At 40.7% G+C, this 21,326-nt stretch overlaps 2 protein-coding genes across 15 annotated transcripts in view; one reads left to right on the top strand and one right to left on the bottom strand.

The window, feature by feature from the left end:
• The window catches only part of slka (STE20-like kinase a), a 22,570-nt gene extending 7,928 nt beyond the window's left edge, over positions 1-14,642 (top strand). Inside the window, exons 4-20 of one of the 4 annotated variants that reach the window (XM_032541886.1) lie at positions 808-957; positions 1,859-1,931; positions 2,271-2,465; positions 3,035-3,116; positions 3,303-3,434; positions 3,560-4,813; positions 4,912-5,042; positions 5,566-5,689; positions 6,085-6,264; positions 8,225-8,317; positions 9,756-9,827; positions 10,765-10,894; positions 11,576-11,700; positions 11,826-12,020; positions 12,516-12,641; positions 13,290-13,403; positions 13,552-14,642. In XM_032541886.1, coding sequence (XP_032397777.1) covers positions 808-957; positions 1,859-1,931; positions 2,271-2,465; positions 3,035-3,116; positions 3,303-3,434; positions 3,560-4,813; positions 4,912-5,042; positions 5,566-5,689; positions 6,085-6,264; positions 8,225-8,317; positions 9,756-9,827; positions 10,765-10,894; positions 11,576-11,700; positions 11,826-12,020; positions 12,516-12,641; positions 13,290-13,403; positions 13,552-13,698 — 3,323 coding nt within the window. In that variant the 3' untranslated portion in view covers positions 13,699-14,642. The remainder of the gene's footprint in view (positions 1-807; positions 958-1,858; positions 1,932-2,270; positions 2,466-3,034; positions 3,117-3,302; positions 3,435-3,559; positions 4,814-4,911; positions 5,043-5,565; positions 5,690-6,084; positions 6,265-8,224; positions 8,318-9,755; positions 9,828-10,764; positions 10,895-11,575; positions 11,701-11,825; positions 12,021-12,515; positions 12,642-13,289; positions 13,404-13,551) is intronic. The other 3 variants (XM_032541887.1, XM_032541888.1, XM_032541889.1) reach the window with 3 other exon arrangements.
• A 776-nt stretch (positions 14,643-15,418) lies between these two features.
• Positions 15,419-21,326, bottom strand: part of col17a1b (collagen, type XVII, alpha 1b) — a 31,905-nt gene continuing 25,997 nt past the window's right edge. For all 11 annotated transcript variants that reach the window (XM_032541881.1, XM_032541871.1, XM_032541877.1 and 8 more), the window contains 9 exons: positions 21,073-21,207; positions 20,851-20,970; positions 20,582-20,773; positions 17,851-18,009; positions 17,528-17,764; positions 16,813-16,977; positions 16,600-16,680; positions 16,413-16,496; positions 15,419-16,324 (listed from right to left, as the gene is read on the bottom strand). In XM_032541881.1, coding sequence (XP_032397772.1) covers positions 16,269-16,324; positions 16,413-16,496; positions 16,600-16,680; positions 16,813-16,977; positions 17,528-17,764; positions 17,851-18,009; positions 20,582-20,773; positions 20,851-20,970; positions 21,073-21,207 — 1,229 coding nt within the window. In that variant the 3' untranslated portion in view covers positions 15,419-16,268. The remainder of the gene's footprint in view (positions 16,325-16,412; positions 16,497-16,599; positions 16,681-16,812; positions 16,978-17,527; positions 17,765-17,850; positions 18,010-20,581; positions 20,774-20,850; positions 20,971-21,072; positions 21,208-21,326) is intronic.

Raw genomic sequence — 21,326 nt, forward strand, 5'->3', positions numbered from 1 at the left:
TTCTTGGCTTCTTTATGCACATTAATACAATTTTCTTTATCTAGGATGCCCAAACTTTCGAGCCCCAGTGTAGATAGATTGATAGTTAGCCCGCGGGGAAATTTTGTTTTTTTTTGCAGCCAGGTACTTAAATACAGTTACAGCTTAAAACACTACTATTAATACAGTGCAAAACATTAAAATACAATACAGTACATTCACGATACAATACAAATGTGGGATACAAATAAAAACTACTGCATACTACTACATAAAAAGGTGCAGAGAGGACATAAGGCAAATATATTAATGTGTTTGTACACAATATACGCATTGATTCAACACAGCTCTACAGCCAGATGTTGTCTAGGGCAACCACCAGCATGCAGTTCTTGCATCAGGCGAGCCAATTACAAGTGAGAGGAGAAGGAATCAAACTTAAAAAGGAGAGATTAAAATACAAGTAATTAATCTGTACAAGTAATGGAGACTAATGGTCATCAATTAGGGGCAGATGAGTTATAGAGTTTAATGGCAGCAGGCAGGAATGATTTCCTGTAGCGTTCCTTTGAGCAGCGTGGTTGAGTTGAATAAATCTGTTGCTGAAAGTGTTTTTGAGTTTTGTCTAGTGTTTTGTGTAGGGGGTGAGGGTCACGGACGGTCCATAATTGCCCACAGTTTTACCTGCATTCTTTGTCTGACCACCAGGCCATCACAATTGATGTTAACATATCCAAAATGGCCCTGTCTGTGTTTGTAAAAGGGAATCACAAAAACTATGATAACCATAATCAATGATGAATTAATTGTGTGCATTTTGATCCACAGAACTGGAGAGACCCCTGACAGAGCCCCAGATCCGTGTGGTGTGTCGACAGACCTTGGAGGCCTTGTCTTACCTCCACGAGAACAAAGTTATCCACAGAGACTTGAAAGCCGGGAACATTCTCCTCTCCTTGGATGGAGAAGTGAAACTGGGTAAAAATCTATCTTCTTTTGTTGCTCAGTTTTCCATCATATTATTTCTCTAAATTTGAAGGATTATTCAAATATTTGTGCCAAGGTACTCACTTCATAACACTACACAGAACAACAGTTGATTCATTGTAGATTTCTCTCTCAGATATCCTTAGTGGCCACTCTGAACCTTCCTGCAGGGACAACACTAATAGGCTTACCGTTAAAGGCTAAATGGATCTCTTTGCCATCAGTGCTGTAGTAACCAGCTCAGCTATGCGACTTTGGGGATAGTGGTGCTCAGGACTGTGTTTACATATGATAAAACTGGAATGAGTCATGCATGCGGTGTCAAGTTAAAAAATGATGACGCTTTTTCTTTATTGCCAAAGGAGAGACCTGCATTATTTTTACACCACTTGTGTGCTGGAGTTGGTTAATACATTGAATTGGTTACATAATATTTCAGAAGTAAAAGTATTCCTGTTGCTGCTGTAGCATCCATAGCTGCTGGCTCCCTGATGATTCATGTTCTGTAGGCAGAGGGTTATGGCAAAGCCAAGCAAACAATACTTATCAAACAGCCACCAGGGCCTTAATGATAGAGCTCCCTTTTCCTCTAATGTGTGCATACTGCTTACTGTAAGTGAGGGGAGAAAAAGAGAGCAGGACACATAATTTCACAGGCAACAGAACTGCCGGGAGGGATGATAAGAAAGGGATTGTCTGCCCACTTTGGGGTTCAAATTTTAAAGCTTGAAGCAGGTTAGTTCAGAATTCTGCTATAACTGTGTGGCTCTAGTAGAAATGTTTTGTATGTTATTATTTTATATTATCTATATATTCACTGTTTAATGCCTAAAGTGTCAGAATTCAGTTTGATTAACTGATGAAAAGAATCATAATTTCTTTCTACTTTTAGCTGATTTTGGGGTGTCTGCTAAAAATACCAAGACGTTACAGAGAAGAGATTCTTTCATCGGCACTCCGTATTGGTGAGTCATACAACCTGCAGACAAGAGGACATTTACCACTTTCTATCTGATAATTGTCCAAGCGTGTCTTGCAGTTATGAATTTCCTCTGCCGTCATAGAATGTGGAAATGGAAAAGGCCTTATTCAGCAATTTAGATGCACAGGGTTGGATGACCTCCGCTTTAAATACTGAATAGGCTTCCTATCTTTTAAATCCCAGACTGAAATGCACACACAAAGGCCTACTATTGTCTTTTTGACCTCGAAGAGTGAAGGCATCAAACAACCTGCCTGAATGCACACATTCAATCGCACTCTGCTCATGCTAATCACAAACCCACTGACTTCTAATTTTGCAGGATGGCCCCAGAGGTGGTAATGTGCGAAACTTCTAAGGACCGTCCGTACGACTTTAAGGCCGACATCTGGTCCCTCGGGATAACCTTGATAGAGCTGGCACAGATTGAGCCACCCAACCATGAGATGAATCCCATGAGAGTGCTGCTGAAAATAGCCAAGTCCGAGCCCCCCACACTCATGCATCCCTCTCGCTGGTGAGGAAGAGCGCTGGTGATAACAAGAGAGGTGGCACCGGAATGTTTCCGGTTTGGAGATAAGGATATGTTGACTCTGTGAAAGCTTGGTGAATTGTTAATGCTTAATGTATCCTTTTACTAAAGGGGCCATACTCAATATTCTGTACATTAATATAGTATATATAGTAGCTGATGTTCTGCATCAGCTAATGGGCATCCTAATAAAATTAAACCAAAATATAGCCGCGTCAAAAAATTATGTAAGCATATAGTGATGTTATGGTGTCCTCGCAAAAGAGTGAAGTCCCACTCCACTGTGTGTGTGTTGTAAGCCGAGCTTCTCTGTTCTGTGTTTTGATAGCCTGTCGGGCTGCGTGTACTGCATGTGGCCTCAAAAAAAACGTAGGTATTTCATGTATTGGGGGAATGGTCTGTGAGAGCCATGCGGAGACAATCCAGCCTGCTATTTGTTTCAGTATTTTGAGTACAGCCCCTTTTAACTGAACGGACGCAGGGCAAGAATGGTATTTTTCACTTCCTCTGATCTATGGCTAACAAACTGATTCTGTTTTATTTATTCTTAAAAGGTCACCTGAATTTAACGACTTTCTGCGGAAAGCACTTGATAAGAATGTGGATAATAGGTGGGGCACTTTACAGCTTCTACAGGTGAGCTGACCTACTCCATTTACTCCTTACTGTTAACTCACAGTACGCAACCATAGCAACAACGTAGCCTTCAACATAGCTCAAAGAATGGATACACACTTAAATAAAAATTCTGAATGTGACTTTTTCTGTTTTGCTGTGAAGGATAAAGATGTACATCTCTTGTGTCCCTGTCAACCTATGTAGCATCCTTTTGTTACCAGTGTAACTGATAGCAGACCTCTCAGAGAGCTCATAGCCGAGGCCAAAGCTGAAGTCACGGAGGAGATCGAGGATAGCAAAGAGGAGGAGGAGGAGGAAGAGCCTGATACGCCTTTGGTATGTAGTTTTATTGGTGTATGTGTAGAACAACTATAATAAAACTAAATAAAATGTATTGATGAAATACTGTATGAGCGTTAAGAGTTGTTGATTTTCTTATTTTTTTCTAACTGTTGGCTCAGGCGGCTCCTGGGCACAAGCGAGCGCCTTCAGATGCCAGTGTGGCCAGCTTAGAGGATGACAAAGTCCCACCAACTCCCTCCACGCTGGAATCTGTTACAGAAAAGACGGAGGCCGAGCGTGCTGAGGACGGGACCAGTGATAAGCTCTCTGATGAAGGACTTGGAACTAGTGAGGTAGACAAGACCGAGGAGGAGAAACTCAATGAGGTATCGGATGCCAGTAATGAAGACCTGGCTTCTGGGCTAATAGAGCCCACCAAGGACACAATTTCACAAGATCCTGAAGAAACTATTAAACCAGAAGATGCTCAAGCTGAAGAAATTCCTGCTGAGCCTGTAGTGTCACAGCCAGAAGAACCTATAGACAAACAAGATGTGACACTTGTCACTGATGGTCCAGAAGTAGAGGAACAGAAGGAGACAAAAGAGGAGAAAATGCAGGATGAACCTACCCACATAATAAAAGAGGAAAGAGAGCCAGAGGAGGTGAAATTTGAGGTAGAAAAAGAAGATGGTACAAAAGAATCTATAGAATCACAAGAGCAACCTGAAGATACACCAGAAGAACCAGAATCCATATCCGGAGACGTGGCAAAGGCAGAAGAAGAAAGCAAAGAGCCTGATGAGGAAACGCCTGAACATAAAGTGACAAAGGACAGAATAGAAGACACAGCTAATGACACAGTCATAAATATAGACACACAGAATTTAGAGTCAAATGTTGTGGACACAAACATAAATGGAGACACAGACACAAAGTCAAGCGTGGGTGAGTTGTCAGCTGAGGTTTTGTTGGAGAAGGAGGCCATAGAAAGTCAGCCAGATGAAAATCCTGAAGATAAGGCCACTAAGGAGGCAGAGCAGCCTGTACAAGAGAATCAGACTAAGGGGGAGGTTGATTTGGAGGCACAGGCCCCAACTGAATCCAAAAATGGAGTCAGTGATGAAGCCAAAGACACTTCTGACAATTCAGAACACGTGATCCCATGTAAAGAAGGTCCTGTGAAGGAAGATGAGGTGAAAGCTAGTCACACAGATGAGAGCATTTCCCAAGATACTGTCTCCGTCCTGGAGAGTGAAACCGATTCAGTAAGCAAGATTGAGCATGGAAGCCCTGCTGTTATTAAGCCGGATTTGGAGAAGGACTCTGACTCTGGAAGCAGCTCTGCTGCTGACAGCAACAGTCTTGACCTCAATATGTCCATCTCCAGCTTCCTGTCAAAGAGTAAAGAAGGGGGCTCTGTGTCTATGCAGGTATAATAATCTGTGCCTCAAGTACAACCTCAGATGTTAAATTATCAACACTATTATGAATATTTGAGCCCCCCAATACCTCCCTGTTTCATTTGTAGGAGTCAAGGCGTCAGAAGAAGACTCTGAAGAAGACACGTAAGTTCATGGTGGATGGCGTAGAGGTCAGTGTGACAACGTCAAAGATAGTGACAGATAACGACGCCAAGAGCGAAGAGATGAGGTTTCTGAGGTAGGTCTGTTTTCAACCTGCTTACCGTACAGTTGGACCCAAATGTGTGACACGGCCTATTTAACATGCCTGCTTTAAATAGTTCCTGTTCATTTCACCACTCCCACAAATGCCAGATGGGTTACCTCCCATGATGATTGCTGCGTTATGTCACTGTCATTTACCATGTTCCCTTTTAAGATTTGAGACATGCTGCTCGAAATGTTTACATAAGTGCTTGCTGACTATTTACTGTTGAGTTTATGTCCTTATTTCAGTAATGCACAGTCAACATGTACTAATGTAGTAAATGCATACTAATTCAGAAATGATACATGGACTATTTAAAGCAACTATTAAACATGAATGGGAGTCTCATATTTTTATCAATCTTAAAATGCAGATAAGAAAAAAAATTCAGAAATGAAAAATAAACGTTTTTGTGAGAACTGCTATACATCATCAATGGCAGACTATTGAATTTGAGATGAGTAAATATAGTGGCACCCTGACTTGACTGTTGTGGTGTATGTGGTTTCCCCAGGCGGCAGGAGTTGAGAGAGCTGCGCCTCTTGCAGAAAGAGGAGCAGCGGGCCCAGCAGCAGCTAAGCAACAAGCTGCAGCAGCAGAGAGAGCAGATCTTCCGCCGGTTTGAACAGGAAACTACTGTGAGTCAGTTTGTTCGTATCGCAGTATGTGATGTTATTCTATTTGCCCAACTCCTAGGAAACGAGCTGCTTCATCACAAAGTAGATCTTAATCTGACGGAGGGACTTTCATGAAGGATGCAGCTAGACACCAGTCTGTAGCATTTACTCCTTCTACTGTGAAGCGGAAATTGTCTTCTAATCAATGATGGTCACAATATTAGTAACTTTAATTTGAGTCTGTCTTATAGGCAGGTTGAAATGACGCCATGCAGATGTCTAACACAGTTAAATTCCCCCTTCCTTTTTAAGCAGTAAGGCCAGGGTGTTGATTTATGTTAATCTCTTGAAATTGGATCACATATAAACACTTATAGTCAGGCTGATGCCAGTTTCTGCCAATTCTGTCCATGCAGGCTAAGAAGCGTCAATATGACCAAGAAGTGGAGAACCTTGAAAAGAAGCAGAAGCAGACCATTGAGCGACTGGAACAGGATCACACCAGCCGTTTGCGAGACGAAGCCAAACGCATTAAAGCGGACCAAGACAAGGAGCTATCCAAGTTCCAAAACATGATGAAGAACCGGAAGAAAGAGGTACGGTGTTGCATGGCTGTTTCTGCAGGGAGGTGCTTTTAGTGGGCTGACTAGCATCTAACTGGGGGAGCTCTGGCTCGTAAGCATTTGCATGTCATAAATTACAACCTGTTAAATGGTGCATGTGTTCAACAACTTAGCCGGTGGTGGCATACTTGGCTGTGTTATATTAATCCTTTTTAAATGGTGTGCCTTGCTGTTCTAGTACTGTATATGTGCAAATGATAGCAACAGATAGACTGTGCTATCTTCCACCTAGTTCCATGTTGTGTTATCCATTATTCATCTGCCCTGAGGCTTCTGGTTGCCTCCTATGCAGTACTGTGCTATTAAGTCTATTTGTTATTTTTAGAGAACTATTTAATCCAAGTTCCGTCTTAGGCTAACAATAAAACCTTATCATGATGGTGTGTATGTAAATATATGTTAGTAGTATATGTATTTTAATGCCTCTCTCTGCTTGACAGCCTTAAATGCTTCGTTGGATGTTTTGAGTGTGCTTACAGTTTTTGTGTTTTGCTTTATGCAGCTTTTTTATGGCAACAGTGTTAATTGGCATTCATTGTGTATTTATGATGCCTGGTGGTGGTTGTGCTACCCGCAGTTTGCTTTCTGGACATAGATTATATTTTTATTGTACCTAAAAATATTATTGCAGGTTGGCTTAAAGTGGTTGCTACAGTTCTCAGTTATGTACTTTGTTGTGGTTGTTTAGCTGCACAAATATAATCTATTTCCTATTGATGAAATGTATTTTTTTTTTTTACTTTTTTTATATTTCCAATGTTGTGTTCTTTATTGAAAATGTACTGTTATTTTGTATTTAACTAACCATGTCTTTTGTATGAGTGTGTGAGGTGGCTTTGGTCATGGGGTGGCCAACTTTTGAAGAGTTTTCCGAGTGGTGTTGGGCTCATTTGGTGAAATGTTAAAAGCTTTGCGTCAGAGTAATTGATATGGAATCATCGTTTATGTGTATAATCAAGGATTTCTTTGTCATAAACATGAAAAGGCCACCAGTGCCTTTTTCATACAACCAAAATCTTTCCCCGGCTGCTTTCCAATCAACATGTTCAAAGTATACATCATTTACATTCACCATCACTCAGTTACACACACACAGTGTTTAAGTATAAACAAGTACATAAAAGAAGGAAACAAGTAGACTCGGACAGAACAGAAAACACAGGAGTAGTGTGAAAAGCTGAGTCTATGAACAGCAAAATGTCTTAGAACATGTTGAAAGTAAGAACCTACGCCAAAGTGCAGGACAAAAGAAACCGCATCATATATGCATCTATTCAGTTTATAAGCAAACGGAAGTGGGTTAAGGGTACCTGGTAAGGTATTACATGTGAAGGTTTTACCAGTTTTCAGTGTAAGAATTTTATTATCACCGAAGTCGGAGCAACTAGACTATAGTCTTCAATACCAGTGACAAAGAGTTCTGCAACGATTTGGTTTCTTGAAGTCTAATTTGCATTCAGTTACAAATGGAGAGCTTTTGAGCAGTCCACGTCTCAGGACTGATAAACATTCAAAGGTCGTAGATGATTCCAACTCAGTTACTCTTTTTTTAACTTCTGGAGGCAAAATAATTATCTTGATGGCTGTGGGACTTAATTGAATGCAAAGTAATACACAAGGAGCTTTTTTTGAGACTAACATCTTCTGCCATCTACCAGTCAAATCTTTCTTTTGACAAACTCATGATTTTGACTTGTGCAGTTCAAACTTACAGTTCTGATGTGTTACTAATCAAAGAAGACTGACTGACTAGTTCAAAGGAACATCAGATGCAGGTCATGGGAATTAAGCATGCCGACTTTAAATCAATTACTGGCTGGGGGCAGTATCTCTCCTCTCAAAGTGGGCCGTGCATGTCTTCTGCTGTTGTTGGCCAGCTTTGTTACGTTTTCAGAATATACAGCATCATCCAGTTTCTGCACATACACTGTAGGTCAAACAGGAAGTTGGACAGTCCCCCAAACATATGAGAAAAGAGCTCATGAAACTCATAAAGGAGGACCTATCGTTACTTAAGACCGCAGAGGTAAACTGTCACCTGCTGTCTCTTACTCTGCAAATGAGTAAGAATATTTTCTCTCTGTCTCCTTTCCCTCTTCCCCTATCACCTGATTTATTCTTGTAAAGTATACACATGCAAACAAACACTAAGAATTGCTGTGTCTGTAATCGCTTCGTATCATTGGACTAAAGATGTTTGTCAACCACCAAATTTTACCATACCATTTAAATACTGTATATGTGGTGGTATTAAGCCATCATGGGCAAAGAAGCAATTTAATGAGCAGCACTGTTTTATGGCTATGTTGGATTCACAGAATTGTCGGATCAAGTACTTTGATGTACTAAAGTGACATACTTTGATACGTATGATGGGGATTTCCACTCATTTCTAACATTTTATAGACCAAATTAATAATCCATAGTGAAAATAATTGTTAATTCCAGTCCTGAAAAAAAGTATACATACTGTAATAAATTAGTTTTTTTAAATAGCCCACAAACAGAACAAAACATCTTTTTTTTTTTTTTTTTTTTTTTTGAAAAAACAAAAGGGGACAATACATATTGATGAACATTTTCACAAATGTAAATATGCCAGATTGTACTTAGGCTAATTACCATCTGCAGACCCCCTGGCAGGTTGATGGTACACAAAAATAATAAATGCATACAAATACCAATTACACAGGCTATATCAGAGAAACAAGGACAGAACAGTGATCACATCATGTCAGAACAGACAGTAACAAGAAGAATGGAGAACAAAGGACATATAGAGACAAAAAAAAACATTGACTATATACAACGGAACATCCCACAATGCAATTCTTTAACTTTTCCCCTGAGATTATTTCAATGAAAATCACAGTTATACTGCACACTTGTCAGTGGTAATGCAATATGATACTGATAATTCATAAGTGTCCACTCTCTATTTACTACTTACCATAGAGGACCTTTTGAGAGTTTACCGTGTATTGAATGAATGAATAAGGGAGCGATTGCAGACACAGCTTTTGTTTCCACGGTAGACATCTGTCCTAAAAGTCCTTTCTAAACTTTGTTTTCCTGTGCATCTTTTTTTAATGCATTAGACATGAGTCGCCGTGGACAAAGGCCTTTTTGTGTGAAAGATACTGGTAGATTCTTAACACTCCATGAGCCAGTAGCATGAAAGTAACACGTTTTTGATTTTTTTTGAAAGCTGGACTCAAGTGCTGCTTTTCAAGCATGAGAAGACGAAAGTGTATTAATTACTAATCAATTGACTTCCTCTTAACATTTACCAAAACTGTACTGTGCGCCTTAAACTCACCAATATTCCCAATGTGGGAAATCTCCTAAATAACTTAGGAAGAATCAGTGAATGTGTGCTGGTGTGTGTGTGAGAGAGATCCTCAGCCTGCTGTGTGCCGTCTGTCCCTGATCTGGACGAGTGCGCTGTGTGCTCTCCTCCACAGGCAGTGGCCCAGGTTATGATACAGTCTTTTCAGTTGTCCTCATGTGCACTCTTCAACGCTCAGATGCAGGATGTAAGTCCCCCTTCCCTTCCCCTTTCTCTCCGTCTCTGGCCCATACTTAGATGTGCGAAGTGAAAAGATAGTCTGTAATGGTTCAGTTTTAAGAAGGAAACATGTAAGAATGGACGGTTGCTTTTCTGAGTGTTTTCATCACTGTGTTTGTGCAGTGGTTCTCTCTTCCTCTCCTGCTCAGTATTTTTCCTCCTACAATCCACACATTTTCTACATAAAGTCTGTATTTCATATGGTATTTATATTGTATTTCATCGTTAAATCAAGTCTGGACATAATTAGTGCACTTTTCTCAGAGGTGTGGTAGTTGTTGATGTCCTTCTGTCTGGATCCATGTTTGTCTCTTTCAACTGAGGTCCAAATATAAACCAACTGCCTTACAGGATGGATGTCAAAGTCACTTGTATTGCATCGTTTGGTTACAGTATCACATTTTTAGCCATCTCAGTTTAGATTCAGCACGAAAATAACAACTGACAATTTTCCACAAGCTAGGTAGACAAAATCTCTATTTTAAATGATGTGTAAAGATAAAAAAAAGTAAATTAAATAGATAATTCGTCATTATGTAATGAGTCACGTCTAATGTAAGATGAGCTCTGGACGGTGTGAACGTCAATGTCCATGTTGTCTCACATAAAACTGTGAATCTGAATCTTTACTAAACTGTTTCTCTCTTCACCTTCATTGTGGATCCTTGTCATCCATGATCTCTTGAGTGTCTCCTCTACTGATTTCAGTTGATGATGTGGCATCTTAGTGCACTGTGTTGTTCTGAACTTGAAGTGGATGGCTTGACTAGATTATATAATTTAATTTTAGACAGTTTTGATACTTAAGATGCATTTGACACTGTATAGTGCTTTCTCTCTTTGCTGTCCCTCTGTGTGAGCCCATTGGCTTCTGCTCACTGCTCTTCTTCTCTCTGGCTCCTCAGGAGCAGGAGTTCCTACAGAAGCAGCAGCAAGACCTGGACGGGGCTCTGAAGAAAATCATCCAGCAGCATAAACTGGAGATCACCACTATTGAGAAAGACTGCCTGAACCACAAGCAGCAGTTGATGAGAGGTAAGAGATTGAAGAGGAAGTACTTTACAGATAAAATCACCCCCTTTACTTCAACGGCACAGCTTTGCATTACTGCCTGTTATTCCAACTTCAAAAGCATACCATAGTTGTTTAAATTTGTTATTTATTTCAGTGTGATATGAAAACTGATTGTGGAGACTGAGACCTGTAGTCATTCATAAGAAATATCATGTACCTTTAATTTCGTCAGTGTTTTTGTTGCTGCATAGTAAAGCTGGTTTAAAATAAAGAATAGATTTATTTGAAGAATTCCGTTGTGGTGCTTTCATGTGCTACTGAGAAACATGGTTCTGACTCCTCATAACACCACTGAACGCACCACATCAGCAGACTTTATCAATCCACGCTTAGACTACGTTTCAAGCAACCAACCAAGCTCAAACATCCTGTGTAACTTTCAAGTTTCATAATGGACATACATGAAACCAACTATAGCCTTAAAGGTAGGAACAATTCAGTCTCAACTAATAAAGGGACTTTATGCCAGTGAAGCCAACAGCGTGTACATACTGACTGACATGTAGACATGTTTCAGCTTGTTCAACTTGATGACAGTGTTTTTTTTTTGCTTTCATCGCTTGCCAGCGTGTACATGGTGTTTAATCACACTTAACCTGGCTGTGCGTGGGGTTTTTGTGTGCGCGCATGTATGTTTTGTAGCTCGAGAGGCGGCCATGTGGGAGTTGGAGGAGCGCCACCTGCAGGAGAAGCACCAGCAGCTGAAGCAGCAGCTGAAAGACCAGTACTTCCTACAGAGACACCAGCTGCTGAAGAGACATGATAAAGTAAGTGCTTGGAGAGAAATCTACTCAGAGAAATGTACATTGTCTTATTTTGAATCATGCAACTGAACCCCAAAGTGTGTGTGTGTGTGTGTGTGTGTGCGTGTGTGTGTGTGTGTGTGTTACAGGAGATGGAGCAGATGCATCGCTACAACCAGCGGTTGATAGAGGAGATGAAGAACAAACAAACTCAAGAGAGGGTTCGTCTGCCCAAGATTCAGCGCAGCGAGGCCAAGACTCGCATGGCCATGTTCAAGAAGAGCCTCCGCATCACCGCCACTGCAGCTGTCACGCCCGAGCAGGAGAGAGAGCGGATAAAACAGGTAACAAACACTGTGGATTCAAGCTGTTGTTTTACAATTTCTACTTGCATCACAGTTAAGGAGAAGGGACTGAGCATGCATGGTCTTTTTTAGCAACACTATGTCAAACTGGCATACTGACGTACCAAGGATCTGCCCAATAAAAGCACTCCTAATTATCCCAGCCACTTTCCAGTCACCATTTCACCAGCTTTACTAGCCCCATCCTCCTCAAAATGCTGTTTCAATTTAGTTTTGTTCAGATAAGACCAGTGTAGGAACGCCTAAACATTGTAAAAATTATCTGCATCAAGAAGTAGATGGTAAACATTAGGGTGTTCCAGAAAAGTATGATTTTGTCCTTGCAATTAGTGGAGTACATGTTTGAAATGGACCGCTCCTTGTCCTTCTGCATAATCACCACTACCTGTAATAAAGACATATCACTGAATCGCTTTGTTTGGTTGTGAGTTGCTGTTACAGTTGTGCTGTTGTATTTTTGTCTGCGTGGTCCAGTTTGCGTCTCAAGAAGACAAGAGGCAGAAGAACGAGAGGCTGCATCAACACCAGAAACACGAGAACCAGATGAGGGATCTCCAGCTGCAGTGTGACTCAAACATCAGGGAGCTGCAGCAGCTGCAGGTGAGGCCACAGCACACACACACAGACACACACACACAGACACACACACACAGACACACACACACACACTTTTGTTTACATACAACGTGCTCGTCCCAATTGCTGTCTTAACATACTTAGTAGCATTAGCATGTAACGTTACACTAATAAACTCCACCAAATAATTATGTTGGCTTCAGTCAGTGAGGGACATGTGAGTAATGCATTAGACGACAGTAAAATGTTTTGTATTACCACTGTTACTTACATTTAAACGATTGAGTTGTTGTTGCTGCTCCAGCTGTCTTGGTTGAGTTGTCCGCAATTTTTTCAATCTTTGAAAAACTTGCCAACGTCCCTGGTCCCTCCCCTTCCGCTTTGCAGTCAAGATGGCATCCATCGTTCCACACTGAACTTTTTGACTGTTTTTAGGGGGTCATCCGGGTACTTTCCATGCACTGACTTTTTGTGTTATCTACATTATATAACTTAAATCTAAATGTTTGAGGTGTGCAAGTAGGCAGAAAAAATGGTCTTTTAAAATAATAAAAGCAAAGACACATAAATCTATTCCAGTCCAGATAAAGTAGGTGTAGCACAGGAGGTGCAATTTATTAATTCAGCACATTAATCCTGAAGCCCCATGTGTTAACCCACATTTTCTTTCAGAATGAGAAATGCCATCTTCTGATTGAACATGAGACCCAAAAGCTGAAGGAGCTGGATGAGGAGCACAGCCAAGAGATAAAGGAATGGAGAGAGAAGCTGAGACCCAGGAAGAAGGTATATTTATTTATCCATTTACTCTTCATGTTTCTTACAGACTCCCTCTACAGTCAGGTGTGTGTGAATGTCTCCGATTCTCAGATTTACTTGTGATATAACCTTCACAGTGGCTGACTCAGTTGTTTGTATCTGCTGCCCCCTGCAGGCGTTAGAGGAGGAGTTCACACGGAAGCTCCAGGAGCAGGAGGTCTTCTTTAAGATGAGCGGCGAATCCGAATGCCTTAACCCCACCGCCCAGAGTAGAGTATCCAAATTCTACCCGATCCCCAACCTGCACAACTCTGGATTATAGCCTTGTGTCTGTCTGTGCTCCAAAACGGACTCCTATCTAACTTGGCTGCTCTAAATGACTCATCCTGGTGGAGTGACATCATTTCTCCGACCTTTGCTGATAAAATGTCTTGACCGCTTAGAGTCCAGCGTTAGTGAGCATAACATGCCTACACACGGTTCCCTCACTTAATCACATTTTTCTCAGCTTGTTGGGGAATGTCCAATGATAATAATATGCACTTTTTTGAGCATGTTGACGTTTTAAAAACCTACAGTTGGTAGCAAAGGCCAATCATGTTTGAGATTATTGTAAGCACAGCCTACTGCAGTATGAATGATCTCTAGTGCCTCATATGTTCATGTCATTTCTGCATTTAGGCCCCTCCCTGTGTTTTACAGTAAATGCGGTGCCCCCTGAAAGTCTTGCACTTAAATAACTAGTTTCTATACTATTTTCACCCACAATCACAAGATGTTGAGAGATTATTTTAATCATTTCACATGTACTGGTGATTAAAACGACTGAGATCTCGTGTTGCTGCATGTACGGTAGAGCTGGTTCAATGGAGATGTACTATTCAGTTAAAAGAAAGTCTGTAGTTGTAAGATTTTGTTATGACTGCGTAGTCTTATGTCAAAAACAGCGCCATGTTGAAATCATAAGGTTACGAGTTAAAATGAAAAGGAATGTACTGTGTTGTTAATGATGCGCTGAGTGAAATGTTACATGTGTGTACCTACATGTAAAGTTCAATCAGATACTGTGCTTGTCATGAGGGTTTTAGCAATTTTGAGAACAAGAATATCTCTATTTCTTTAGCACATCATTTCATTTAGGTGCTGTACTTCCATTTAGTTAAACACAGGTGTGACCTGTTACTTCATGGAGAATGAAGAAACACATTTTTATATGTATATATAGAAAACTGTTCACACTGACATTAAACCTAAAGGAATGTAAAACTGTTGATTTGCACTGTTTTGCCACATGAGCTGAAGAAAAAAATATGCAGTAGTAAAACTGTCAATGGAATTTTGACAGCGATTCACCTTTGTCTCACCCGAGCCTGTTCAAACTCCAAACTAACCTTTTTTATTTTGACTTATAATTTAACTCGTTTTCAAAAATGCCCTTAAGTATTTTATGATCACATCTAGTTTTCTAAACTTGTATTCCTGATATATTGTTGATTTAATTGCTCTTTTCTGTGAGCTTTTTGCTCTTGTTAAAACCAGTGTTGAGTGAAAGGTAAAACGCTGTATCTGTAATTTTAATGTGTGAGGAGACGTCATTCGCTGTATTTTAGGAGCAAAATTATTGATAGTCCACAAAAAGAGATTTCAATTTACCTTATTAGTTTATTTTGTTGCTGCATATCATCAAAGCATGTTATAATTTCCGTATGCTGACAATGACTAAGTGTTTTGTCATGAATGCTGGGTTTTTATTGGAGTTTATTGGGGCCCCATAGATTTCAAATATTTTTTTATTTTGTTAAGTTACAGCATTTCCATGATTTGTCATTTACCACAAGGAATATTCCTTTGATGTCAGATCAAATGTATTTTAAGTGTCTTTATAAATCGACTTTTTTGTTGTAAATAAAATATTGACTGTTTTTTATTTTTTTATTTTATTTTAAGTGAAGATCAAGACTCACAAGTCCAAAAATAGATTTATTTGTGTGTCTTTAAATATATTGATCAAATGTCAATAAGTTCAATCATGTAAAACAATCTGGGAACATTTTATAATTTATTCTTTCCAACACTTAAAGGTATAAAGAAAATATATCAATTTCAGTGCACTCTCATACAAAAATATACAGTTCAATCAGTCATTTCTTGAGTGATCATCTGTCTTTCAACCATGCAACATTTATTTCTTTTTTTTAACCAACAATCCTTTTCAAGTAAGTCATCAGTCCTACTGTAGTCAAAGTTTACTCCCTGCTGCACAAATGACGTCACTGACTAATCATGATGCATTGCTATATATTTAAAAAAAAAAAAAGTAAATTCTTTTGTAATTTGTATGGGGTGAATGGATTACTTCAAGAGGTCTTCAAAGCTGGAGGTTGGCTTGATTTATGTGGATAATCTGACAATATTGTATTTTAACATTGAAAGGTTACTTTTACAAAGTAAACACATTATATAGTCCTTAATACAATATAATCCTCAAAAGACAAAAAAAGTACACCAAGTTACACGAGCAGTGGTAAAGATGAAAAGTGTAATTAAAAGATCAGCTATTTATTGCTTAAACAGATATTCTGTTTAACAAAGCCGCTCCCTGGAAGTTTGAATGCAAGCTTCTAACTAAGCAAAGTAAACATTATACACCCACATGTCAAAAAGAATGAAGTCTGTGTAACAAAGACACTGACCAGCAGCTTAATCCATACTACTCTACCTGAAGCTGTTTTTAAAAAGACTTTTTGGCCACTTCTCAAATTGTCTTGTGACTCTTCTACAGATGGTAACAGTAAGGCGCAGTTTGCCTACTTGCGTTTGCTACAATTGAACACCTAAAAACAAAAACAAAAAAAGAGTAAAAATGAAATCTGACATGATCCAGTAGTATGATTAGGCACCGCTGGCGTGACGGCGGCGCTGACGATAACCACCGACCACATTATTGCCTGCAGTGGATGGGAAAAAAATGCAGTTACATGCATGTAACACTCAACATTTTTTTAATGTGATTTAACAACATTGGAATGAAGTTACCTGCATCCCTCTTCTGCACTTTGTGTGGAATTTGGTAGGTGTATAGCCCTGGTGTTCCTGGTAAACCTTGGTGCCCAGGATCACCTGCAAACATACAAAACTCTCAGACTTGCTTGTCTCAGTCGCTCCAATAAACACATTATTCTGGAAAATACAAAGTGTTTCATCAACTCTGTTTTAATTGTACCTTTTTCTCCTCTGGGTCCTGGGTACCCTCTCTCACCCTTTGGTCCGGGGCCTCCTGGAGTTCCGGGGATGGTGCCATAGGCTGCACAAGAGCAGAAGCACAGATTCAGTTGTGATGAAGCAACATTTTCCAACTAAACTTACGTAATTGGCTTTCCATTGCTGTGAGATTTAACTTGATACAGCATGTGGAAAATCCTAACAGTATCCTCACTTCTGAAGAACTCCATGAGGTCAGCTGTAACGTTGCCATAGGAACCGATGACACGGCTCTGACCCGGTGGTCCGACAGGGCCAGGTGGACCAGGGGGGCCTTGAATCGCTCGTACATTCGCCCTCCAAGTACCCTCGACCAGATAATCATGCAGCAGGCCTTGACCTACAGGTGGGTTATTGTATATCAAACACTCATATCATCAACATTTTCATCATAGTTGGCCAGAAGAGCAGTAGTAGTAGTAGTAGTAGTAGTTAAGTCAGTGGTCTGACACTGTGGGCACTCCCTGAGACAAAATTGAGAGCTGTGGGCAACAACTTGAGCTCCGTTTTTAGCCGATATTTGTATCATTGTAATCCATTGTACCCATAGACATACGTGTATACGTAACTATCGCTGGATCACTTTAAGAAAACTTAAACCCGTGATTTTCAGCAGATCTGGAGTTGTCATAAACATCTTCTTCTATGATTCTTAAACATTTATAATAATTCATAGACGTTTATTTGCAACATCTGAGATAATGATATCCCAATAGGTCCCCAAAGCATTATGGAAACTGTAGTTATAGCATATGGAGAGTAGATCCCAAGAAATATGGGATGGGGAGGGTGTTTGTGTTGTTTGGGGGTGCCCATAGGGTCAGGCTTAGACAACCTCTACCTTACATAACTAAACAAATCTCTGCGCTTGACGGTTACGATCGACTCACGCTTGATGTAGTCTGTAACTTTTGTTGCAACGCTGGCAAGGTTGGAGTGGTCCAGTGTCTGTGTGAGCTTGCCGACATGGATATCTCTGCGCTCAGAGCCTTGTTGAGATTCACCCTGAGTGTAGCTCTGGCTCTGCGTGTAGCTCTGGATGTAACCCGGCTCTCCGCGATCTCCCTTTTGACCCATCGGTCCTGGAAGGCCCGGAGGTCCGATGATGGCACGACGAACACTGTCACCTGAAAGATAAAGTTCATCCATGATATCCACACTCATCTGTTCTTGCGTGTCTTTAATCTGTCTGTGTGGGATGTTAGGAGCTTACTGGTCAGATACTGCTGAATTTCAGTGCGGATGCTCTCCCGAGGGAAGTTTCCATTGTAGGAAATGGATCCGCTGTAACTGCCTGGTGGACCCTGTGGGCCTTGTGGACCTTGTGGACCTTGAGGACCAGGTGGGCCGGGAACACCTCTGAACCCAGGACCTGGGAAAGATTCATGTCCACATTATTGTCATTCTAATTTGTACAAGTTGTGCACATCAAGATGAGAAAACCTTTTGCAATTCCACTGATGGTAGATAGATGGTAGGTAAAAAATAAGGCATGTGGACAAATAAAAAACCTTCAAAATGACCATAATGTTGAATGAACACCTCTTTAACTGAATGTTAAACTCAAAAAGGTATGCTTGTGCTGTAATGCAGGGCTGTCGTATTGCATTACATTAAAGTGGAACTTAATACTTTCTGAAAATCTGTTTTTTGCTGACCTCCAGTGGTTTAACATCTCACTTTGCTGCAGTGATGTAGAGGGGTGTGTCGCTACACCATGTAGTTATTGTTGGGTGTGGTTAAATGTGTAACAGAGAACCGTTCTTGTGCGCTTTAGCTTAAAAATGGATATTCAACCTTTGTACCCAGTCAGTACATTTACGTGCAGTTTAAAAAAACGATTATATTCAAGTTTAGGAAGGTTACCCAGATTTCTCAAAAGCTAGGTAAACACTTTACCCCCGGAGTTACCGGTTACAGGTAGGCCTGGCAAACCCGAATCCTTAGATTCCTTCTAAGGAATCAGGTTATTGTTAGTCACTCACTAAACTGATCCAGGTTATGCGAGTCACTTGAGTCACTTGAGTCATTATTGATCTATAGGTGAGGCGAGGCGAGCTTGTTTCGGGCTGTGTGACTATGGATTTGCTTTACTCTAGGCTCGAGGAGAGACTTCACTTGCTCATTTGTTACAGATCCACTCATAGCAGGCTGATTCACGTGAATGCTCGTGGGTCATTGACAACTCATGAGTCGTCGAGGACTCGTGGGTTCTCGAGTGAATCCCATAGTCTGCAAGCTTCCGGCTCTGAGTCTGCGGGTCGGGATGTTCCTATCTTGGCTCTGACACACCAACCTGACGGCCAACCTGTGGCAGAATAGGCAGTCGACCTGACTGCCTCCCCGAGTTTGTCAAAAAAGTGCTCCGGAACACACAGAAACGACGCCAACTTGAGCGTACGTTCTGCGCGTGCACAAGACGTAATATGTCTTCATAACAACAGGTGGTGTTAATCTGTATTGTTGCCCAGAAAAAGAAAACAGGCAGCTGATTGGACGAACGCATCACGTCGGTCTGGCTTCTTCAGAATTTCAAAAACATTGTCTTGGCGGCTCGTTTGTAACAAAGTCTCATATTTTACAAAAATAGTTCACCAAAACATGTTTCTGAAAACATTTTAATCAAGAAATAGGCCATGGAGTTGCTGAATCTGTCGTCATTTCAGATCGACAAAGGTCAGTTTAAAAGATTTTTGTCAGATTTTTAGGGGCATTCATCCCGCTCATCCTGCTCATCATTTCTGGGTTAGCTCTCCACCAATCAGATTGGTCATTGAGTCCGGCTGCCCGCCTTCCGATTCAACATGTCAAATTGGCCGGAACAAAGGCCGATGGCTCCTCCGGCTGACGACGGCACGGAACAGACTGAACAGCCTCGAGTCACTGACCTCACCAGACTGCCCAACGGCCGATAATCGGCTTGGTGTGTCAGGCCCTTAACCTGTCTCGGGCTGTCTCTCTGCTCACTCTGTTGCTTGAGTTGACTTGTGGAGTCGTGGTTGCTTACACAATTGTAAGTTATAAAGCTTTTGACAGCTAAGATGGCTAGACTAGAGTTTTTTTTTTATTCCACTAACACCAAAAGATTTTAAATGATTTATTGCCATTTGCAAAATAAACAAATCTTGGTGAAACATTGTCCCTCTCCTTGGTGCTGCTGTAAATAAATACTAGTTGCATAGAAAACATGCACATTGTTAATACTAAAATGTATGAGTGTGAACTGATTATCTTGTTTAGTATTTATTAAAACTATAAAACAATTGCGTAAGGGAACTAAGATAAATTGGAATAGTAGTCAGAGTTGTGTTAGTGTATTTAGTGTTTTGTTTAAATTTCACAGAAATTTTGTAGGCCTAGGCTTTTTTTCCCCTTGTGTCCTTGCTGCCCAAAACATCTCTATGTCCCTGGTCACAATGAATTGTACAAAGTATATAAGAAAACTAAAACACCACCCTGATAAAGGCTGAACACGTTGAGTGAATAAGGCATGGTGTACTGCTGATGAGTTTCATTCTGTGGGATTTGCCTTGAAGCTGGAAATATGGAGTATTATTAGGTATTGTTTGTTTACATGTGTAAAATGTTGTGATTGAGGCTGATACTGCCATTCGTTGGAAAAAGGTATATATTTTCAGTAAATGCGAGCATTTCAGGGTTTTATGCTACACTATGCATATTTTTATTTTATCCTGTTGGTGATTTAAAGTAAAACAAATCTGAAATGCATCTGTAAACACAAACACTCTACCTTTAGTTTACGCATAAATATTTAATCCTGTTTTCAGCTAATATTCTCTCAGGGAGGCAGCTATGACACTAATTAACTTAAGGGTGCTATAAATAATATACATAATATAATTACCCTTTGAACTGCAATTTATACAGTGGAATAAGTTGTTGCTTATACAATACATTATATTTATTGTATCTGCCGGACTCACCCTGCAGGTAACGCTGAATTTCCTCCAAGCTGTAGCCACGACCTCCTGCCCCCCCGAACACAGTGGCAGTAGAGACTCCAGCGGGGCCCTGAGGGCCGGGAGGACCAGGTTGCCCTTGGACACCCTTAGGACCCGGAGGACCCGGAGGACCGGGTTGTAGTGCAGAGCTAATCCATGAGCGGAATTCTGAATCTAAGTAGATGAAGATACAATAAAGATTTTCACTATCAACAAGACAGTTTCTGTCAGTAAAAAAAAAACTGACTTACGTTTTATCAGTTCAGCATAGTCAATTGTAGCAGTAACCAAGCCAGATCCCCCTGCACCAGAAAGCCCAGCAGGACCGGGTGGCCCGGGTGGCCCGGGCGGACCTCTAGCAATCCCTCGGTCTGACAATGACAATAAAAGCAATTTGATTGATCGAAGACCAGGAATTACTTCCGGGGTCATTGTTTTTCTGTGTGCAAGTTTTCAATGCAACCTGTGCTCACCATTCATGATTTTGAAGACATATGTGGCTATCTCCTCTATACTGTAACTGCCTGAAAATCCTCCCGATGTCCCTGGTTGTCCCGGTGGTCCTTGTGGTCCTGGTGGTCCTGTCAAATATCTCCTCACATCTTCTCCTAGAAAGATCACAACAGAGAGACACAGGCTTCATCTCATAACCCTTATTTGATAGTTCCTCGACCAGGGCTAAAGAGCTCGAGTCCGGTCTCGGACTTAAGTCCAGACTCAAGACTGC

This window comes from Etheostoma spectabile, chromosome 17 (assembly GCF_008692095.1).
Source record: "Etheostoma spectabile isolate EspeVRDwgs_2016 chromosome 17, UIUC_Espe_1.0, whole genome shotgun sequence".
Classification (NCBI taxonomy): domain Eukaryota; kingdom Metazoa; phylum Chordata; class Actinopteri; order Perciformes; family Percidae; genus Etheostoma; species Etheostoma spectabile.